Source organism: Aspergillus heteromorphus, assembly GCF_003184545.1.
Source record: "Aspergillus heteromorphus CBS 117.55 chromosome Unknown BO70scaffold_54, whole genome shotgun sequence".
Taxonomy (NCBI): Eukaryota; Fungi; Ascomycota; class Eurotiomycetes; order Eurotiales; family Aspergillaceae; genus Aspergillus; species Aspergillus heteromorphus.
Window position 1 is genome coordinate 23181 of NW_020290459.1, and position 6902 is coordinate 30082.

Below are 6902 nucleotides of genomic sequence, written 5' to 3' on the forward strand. Positions count from 1 at the left end.
TACACATACCTACTACTACTACTTGACAATGGCACCAACACCAGCAGAATCCCGGCACAAGACTGGAGATTTTGCAGTTCTTCTCTTTTACTATAAACATTACATTGTCATTTCCAGACATAAATTCACGAGCCAAGCATAACTGGCCCGCTGGATTCCCCAAACTACAAGGCCAAAGAGTCACATAGCTGATGTCCAAGAGACATCCAAGTGCTGTTTTATTGTCCGGAAAGGCCATCAAGAAGCCCGTTTCAATGGCGTGGTACTGTTCTGGCTCCACAAATAGTGAGCTGATTGAGAACTTGTCCAAGACTGGATTGATAAAGAATGAAAGAGTGAAAAAGGCGATGCTAGGAGTGAGCAAATTTCACCACCCAACCCCTCCCAACCCCCACGGGCACCGGATATTGGCAGATGGCGGATAATTTGATCCAATGCATCTGCCAACAGGGCAACAGCTACCAGACATCCCCCCCCAATATCACCCACAATGAATACAAGCCAAACACACCTCTATACAATAATCTGACAGGTAGGCAAGGTTGATCGAGCCCATTACGCGCCATCGAGGGCATACTCGGATTCGCCACAACCAATTGGGCACGGAGCAACCATTTCTGCCCCCCATATGCATGGCCATGCTTGTGAATATCTTATAAACTTCCTTCAACCCGGCTCGCGCGTCTTGGACATTGGGTCTGGTTCGGGCTACTTGACCCATGTTCTCGCCAACCTCGTCATAGGTCCTTCATCCACGAGCCAGTGCAATTGTCAAGTGATAGCTATAGATCACATCCCAGAGTTGGTTGAATTGTCCCAAAACAACATGCGTAAGTCAAAACAAGGGCGTGAGTATCTTTCTCATGGAAGAGTGAAATTTATCACTGGAGATGGTCGTCTGGGTTGGAAGGAAGGTGCACCGTATGATGCTATCCATGTGGGTGCAGCTGCAGAGCAGCTCCATCCTATATTGATTGAACAGCTCCGTGCTCCAGGGCGGATGTTCATCCCCGTCAACGCAGAAGGCAATGAAACCGCCACAGGAAGCCTGAGACTTGGCGGCGGACAATATATATGGATAGTCGACAAGAAAGAGGATGGGTCTGTTCACAAAGAGAAAGTATTTCAGGTCAGCTACGTCCCTTTGACGGACCGCCCGAAGAAATAAGCAAAATGTCTGTTATTACGATGCTGCTCTGGACAAGGAGTATAGGCAGAAGGCCCGACTGATGTTCAAAAAGTCTGCAACGTTTGACCAATGCCAATGCTCTTTTGATTTTGGCATACCCGAAATTGAAATTTGCAAATGGGAAGTATAAGCCCCATATTTTCAAGGATGATGCTAGATGTGCTAGTCAAAGGCGACTGTCTATTATCAAAATTCCCTCGTACTCTGTAAGAACAGTATAGAAAAACGAAACAGCGAAGGAAAGAAGTACTCTGGTAGGCTCTGCTTTAAAAAATGTCGGTTGGCTACCAAATTCAGCGGAACGGAAAGCCGCCGGGAAAATTGAAACCCTGTCCCGAGAACTTGAATTGCGAACCGCCCTGCTGATAAAAGAATTGTTGACCACCCCCGTGCCCGAACGGGCTCCCTTGAAACGGCCTACCCCTCTGTGACTCGGGGTCATTAGGGTCATCGCCGCCGTCATAACGGGTTCGAAGTTCAGAATCTGATAGAACCTCGTAGGCTTCATTGATGGCAGCCATCCTCTTTTCAGCTTCCTCTTTAGCCACACCTTGAGACATGGCCTTGTCAGGGTGATGCTGCTTTGTCAGCTGGCGATAGGCACGTTTGATTGTCCTATCATCAGCGTCACGGCTGACACCCAAGACCTTGTAATAATCCTTTTGCCGAGAACGTTTTTGTAGGACATGAGCCTTCTGTAAAAGCGCCTGGGCTTCCCTGGAACCAGGGTGATGTTCTTTGGCCTGGTTTAGTAGGCCAATGGCATCCTCAAACCGGTCCTCATCAATAGCAATTTGGCCCTTGAAGAGCAGTCCGGGTAGGGAAAAGGAATTCAACTCCAAAGTCTGAGAGCAATAAGAAGCAGCGCGCTTTGGCATTTGGGCCTAAATGATTGAAATGAATTAGCGAAAGTTCCGAATTACGGTTGTGCAGCGGGAAAAGCGCCAACAAACCTCGTAAAAAGCTTCACAGGTCCGTTCGACAAGAAAAGTATAAAGGTTGTTGGGGGACGCAGGATGAATGTGACCGGCTTCCTTTGCCTGCTCGACATCTCTCCGCACGTCATCGAGGAGACCACTTTCATCACCCACCCCGACCAACATGTTGATAGCATTTTTGTACTTCCGCGCATCCATAGCATCTTTCAATTTTTGCAGTTGTTTTACGACCAGTCTCTCTTTCCGATATAGACCATTGCATGGTTTTGAATCAGGATCAGAATGAAGACACTTGCGGATCTGTGAGATACCGCGGTCACTGTCGCCCAAGGCATAGAAAAGCATGGACGATATTTGTAGATAGGGCTCCAATGAGCCCTGAGATATTTGCGAAACATGAATAAGATCACTGACACCCTCTTCGACGTCGCCCTTCTCGAACCGGCAATGTGCTCGGGCCCGCCGCAAGCTGGGAGATAAGGTTGCCTTGGAGAGAGCCACATTTGCGTGACTGATGCAGGCATCCCATGCGCCGCTCTTTTCTGCATCTAAAGCGGCAGACGCAGCATCACGCGATTCTTGGAGCTCTTTATACTCCGGAGAGGACTGCTTACCGGCTTTGTCAAGATCATCCAATGCACCTGTCCAGTCAGCAGAACTGGCCCTAAGACGAGACCGCTGTAGGAGGGCACTCTCGAAGTCTGGCTTCAGACGCAGGACACTGTTGAAGTCCTCTAAGGCATGAGAATTCCTATTGAGGGATAAGTGCGCTGCACCCCTTTGGAAAATCGTGAGGTAATTGGTGGGATCTCTGGATACAGCCGCATCAAAATACTGCAACGCCTCGCGGGGAGAACCGCCTGCAAGATGGGTTTTCGCAGATGCGATCAAAGACGACAGCGGGGTGTCGGGAGATATTTGGGAGGCCTGTAAGCCATGACCGGCCGATAGGAGGGTAAGGAAGACAGTAAGAGAATCCAGAGAGATGAGCATTTTCAGCCGGCGAAGCATCAGGATTGAACTATGACAATGAAGAATGTAATTGGGACAACAATAGCATAATAGGCCGAAGGTATTATAGCCAAAACGAAGAAGGAGGCAGAGAATGAGCGTTAAGGAGTGTGAGGGACCTTGATGAGGTCGAATAGTAAGTTACATGTTATCATTGACAACGACAGCCGACAGAACGCTCGCTACCTCTGGTTGTTCAAGGAGAAAGAGGCTCGACTCATCTTCTACCTACCAGTCTGGCCTTTACACAGTCATTACAGACGGTAACATTACCGGACGTACCGAAACAGTACCAGAAGACAGTACGACTACCACGCACGGTGTACTGTACATTACCTTACCTAATACCTACAGTAGGTACTGGTAGTTATTAAGGTACGGTAGTACTCCATAGTACTCGTCGTTACACTGCGCCCATGCTGGATGCACGTGACTGCGCCGATGCGATGCGCTCATGGGCTATAGCAGGAGATCGATGAATTTCTTCATCAAGGCTGAAACATGCAACATGTCCAACGCTTTGTGGGTATGCTCTCAATGTTTCGCACGGTCAGCTAGGGTTGGTTTAAGTCAACGCTTCCTTTTACAGCGGCGGGGTTTGAAAACAGGTCTGCATCCGCACACACAAGTCAAGTCTTAAAAGTCCACAGAGCGGTGACTGATGAGATGTGTGACAGATTCCGGCCTCTCTCCAGGTTTACTCGCTCGCGCTCGTTCTCTGGCCACAGAGCATTCCACACTCTCTGCCCACTTGGCAGATGCATTCGATGCGAAAGCTGCAAAGCGAATCGGCGAGCTTGCACTGATTGCAAGCACCTTGAAGGAATGGGAGCATGCAAATAAAGTGGGTAGTAAGCCGGTTCCTGTGTGATTGAGCCTCGTTGACAGCTTATAGTCTGTATCGGAGTTGTTGTCCTTGCTCCATGACCCGGATACCGAAGCCGAGCTGAGATCTCTTGCTGTAGAGGAGTTAGAAAGTAGCAAGGCTACACTGCCTGCTATTGCAGACAACTTGGCAAAGGCTCTTATTCCCCGTCATCCTTTCGCAGATCTTCCCTGCTTGCTTGAAATACGTCCTGGCGCAGGCGGAGATGAAGCCGGTCTCTTTGCTTTCGAGTTATTAAAGATGTATATCACGTTTTGCTCACATCGTGGGTTTCGATACAACCTTTTAAAACGGGAAGTTGGGGACGGTCCTTCTGATGATCGTCTGAGCGAGGCAGTATTGGAAGTTGATGCAGACGGAGCTTATGATCTTCTGAGAACCGAATCAGGCGTACACAGGGTGCAGAGGGTCCCGGCTACGGAGGCCAAGGGCCGCACCCATACCAGTGCGGTCAGTGTGATGGTTCTTCCGAGTTTTCGAGATGCTGGAAGCGGCTTGGATAGTTCACACGATCACGAGGACCCTAGCAGTGACTATTATGTTGATCCCCAAGAAGTCCGTACAGAGAAGATGCGAGCCAGTGGGGCGGGCGGCCAGCATGTAAACAAGACAGAATCTGCCATTCGCTTGACCCATATCCCGACAGGTACTGTTGTATCGATGCAGGATTCCCGGTCCCAACATGCCAACCGGAAGAAGGCATGGCAAATCCTGCGAGCGAAATTGGCCGAAGCAAGACAGGAAGCTCGGGAGCAGGAAATGGTCGAGCTCAGGAGAGGGGTCATGGGTGGTGTTGCTCGGATGGGACGTGGCGACAAGATCCGAACTTATAATTACGGCCAAAGCCGCTGCACTGATCATCGAAGTGGTCTTACAGTACACAACCTAGATGATGTCCTCGATGGTGGCAAGAGTCTAGAAACTGTAATGGATAGTGTGCGGACATGGCTTGTTGACAACGAGATAGCGGCTATGGCTGCCGAGGATTCAGCCAAAGACAAAGAATGGCTGCGTGCTCCACCGTCCTAGGGTCTGTATAATGACAAAGTAACCATTCATTCAAACATTGGCATATAATCACCACATTGCATAGCATTTATATAATACTTTCATATAACGTACTTTAGATACTATAAATCATTACAATGTTTATTCCCGCCATGGACATTACCCCGAGTCCCCGAGTCTCAAATGTATTTCCGCTCTGGGTCAAAAGAGTCCAACGCCTCCATGGTTTTCTCATACCTGTGAGTATAAATGTGTCAGTCTAAGGTATAAATAGTAACACGGGTCTTGTTTAGTACAAACATTGTGAATACTATGCCCCCACTCATGATCAACCTTGCCAGTCGTGGAACAGCTCCAGACCATAGAGTCAGGACACCCTCATCTTTGAAAATACGTGCCGCGCAGACAAAACTGTTTTTATAGTTCTTACTGGCTTCCAGTGATTGCATTCTGCTACCATGTTAATCTGTGCCCACCTTTGGGTTCAAAAAGAGAGGGGATGGACACGCGAGGTGCACAACAGACCTTGTCTTGACAGTATCAAGAGGTTGCGTGATATAACTATATGTAAAAGTATGAGTATATTCCTACCAAAAACCAGTAACGATATGCAGCGTGAGCATGACTTGAAATGGACATACACTGTGATAAGGCCTGCTATACCACCGAGAGCAAAGGTGCTTGCAGTCCCTAGCCTTTCACCGGGAGCAACATAACCCTGGGCCACTTGTTTCAGCATTGTATAGCTCGAGAACCGCGTTGCTGAGTTTGCAGCCTGTCGCGCCGTTGTAGGAACAAAGCCTTGGAAAAACCCTCGAATACCCCGTTCATGAAATATAACCTTACTGCCGTGTAAAAACCCACGCATGCGAGGATTCTGAGATTTCCGATCATCAATCCTATAGTGATGACAATAAGTCAGCACACATTAGTCCTAGTCACACAGCGCATAGCAGATAGAAATTATGGTGGATTTGACGAACAGTTGTGTTTTAATACTCTCAAATGGCGTGACTGCCAGTAAGGACTCTGTGAAGCCTGCCCCAAAGCCTGCGATAACTGTTCTAGGCCCGGAAATGTTGCCATTTTCATCTTGTAGAAGTGATTTAAACCAGTCGAAAGCAACAAATCCTTTGCCATAGTGAAAACACCAGCATTAGCCACAACATATTGAAGACAGGTCTCTGGTAAAACAAGACTAGACTAACGAATTCCTGCCTTCAGGGAGTTCCCTATAATCAAGGTTGTGCACCCTGCATACCATTGTGTTCCAAATGGCGGCCATGGGAGTTTCTTTGCATCGGGTAATCTGCGGTTAAGCTGGGAGCGTGTTTTGGCAACTGGTTATAACACTTGTCAATTTGCAGTAGTTATGGCTGAGTTTGGTATGAGTCATACATTCAGCTGGATAGGTAATTGCTGTTTCTCTTTTAGCAGACCGTGCGTGAGCAACAATGAGGATGTGCGTTACCAATCTCAACTGCACCAGCAGTAGAGCCTGCAATAATTGACCGCAAACTGCTGGGCTGAGTCACTGTTAGTTATGCGACTGACGGGTGACAGCAGTACAGGAAGCTGGAGTATGAAAAACCTTTGGTCTCTGATCATTCTCTGAGATTGCCATTGTGAGGGGAGTTGTTGAGACAGCGTAGAAGCTTGATTATTGAATTGCGCAGCTTTAGGTGCCGGTTGGACGGACAGGCACTTAACCACCCCCGCAACTGAACCAGACGGAAGTTAGCCCCCAATGATACGGGGTTCGGAGAGGGCAGCACCCGTAAAATGCAGCGGGCATGCTGGTGAGTATTTTAAGCTTCAAAGATATACAGAGTACGGTGTAGTACACAGCAATAAACCATGCTATGTTCTG

The 6902-nt window shown here is 48.3% G+C and overlaps 4 protein-coding genes across 4 annotated transcripts; 2 read left to right on the forward strand and 2 right to left on the reverse strand.

Annotated features, from left to right (window-relative positions):
- Positions 1 to 254: 254 nt before the first annotated feature.
- On the forward strand, positions 255 to 1168 carry BO70DRAFT_302533 (protein-L-isoaspartate O-methyltransferase; the record flags this gene model as incomplete). The annotated part of the gene is made up of 2 exons (XM_025539755.1): positions 255 to 356; positions 542 to 1168. 2 exons carry the CDS (start codon positions 255 to 257, stop codon positions 1166 to 1168), a joined length of 729 nt encoding a protein of 242 aa, XP_025394403.1.
- A 314-nt stretch (positions 1169 to 1482) lies between these two features.
- Positions 1483 to 3235, reverse strand: BO70DRAFT_346681 (DnaJ and TPR domain protein; the record flags this gene model as incomplete). The annotated part of the gene is made up of 2 exons (XM_025541556.1): positions 2143 to 3235; positions 1483 to 2073 (listed from the first exon to the last, which is right to left on the reverse strand). Exons 1-2 carry the CDS (start codon positions 3136 to 3138, stop codon positions 1483 to 1485), a joined length of 1587 nt encoding a protein of 528 aa, XP_025394404.1. The 5' UTR covers positions 3139 to 3235.
- A 392-nt stretch (positions 3236 to 3627) lies between these two features.
- On the forward strand, positions 3628 to 5128 carry BO70DRAFT_366833 (putative mitochondrial translation release factor (RF-1)). The gene is made up of 3 exons (XM_025544444.1): positions 3628 to 3746; positions 3816 to 3982; positions 4034 to 5128. The coding sequence occupies exons 1-3, from the start codon at positions 3647 to 3649 to the stop codon at positions 5051 to 5053; spliced, it is 1287 nt and encodes a 428-aa protein (XP_025394405.1). The 5' UTR covers positions 3628 to 3646; the 3' UTR covers positions 5054 to 5128.
- A 34-nt stretch (positions 5129 to 5162) lies between these two features.
- BO70DRAFT_346687 (putative mitochondrial tricarboxylate transporter (Ctp)) lies at positions 5163 to 6656 on the reverse strand (the record flags this gene model as incomplete). The annotated part of the gene is made up of 9 exons (XM_025541557.1): positions 5163 to 5269; positions 5333 to 5482; positions 5558 to 5593; positions 5674 to 5931; positions 6016 to 6163; positions 6241 to 6372; positions 6431 to 6451; positions 6504 to 6558; positions 6624 to 6656. 9 exons carry the CDS (start codon positions 6654 to 6656, stop codon positions 5212 to 5214), a joined length of 891 nt encoding a protein of 296 aa, XP_025394406.1. The 3' UTR covers positions 5163 to 5211.
- Between the last annotated feature and the right edge of the window lie 246 nt (positions 6657 to 6902).

Excerpts from the sequence above, each read along its gene's own strand:
- BO70DRAFT_366833 (XM_025544444.1), top strand. The coding sequence starts at position 3,647 with ATGTCCAACGCTTTGTGGGTATGCTCTCAATGTTTCGCACGGTCAGCT. Across the intron at positions 3,747-3,815 it reads GCGGCGGGGTTTGAAAACAG|ATTCCGGCCTCTCTCCAGGT; the intron begins GTCTGCATCCGC and ends GATGTGTGACAG. Across the intron at positions 3,983-4,033 it reads AATGGGAGCATGCAAATAAA|TCTGTATCGGAGTTGTTGTC; the intron begins GTGGGTAGTAAG and ends GACAGCTTATAG.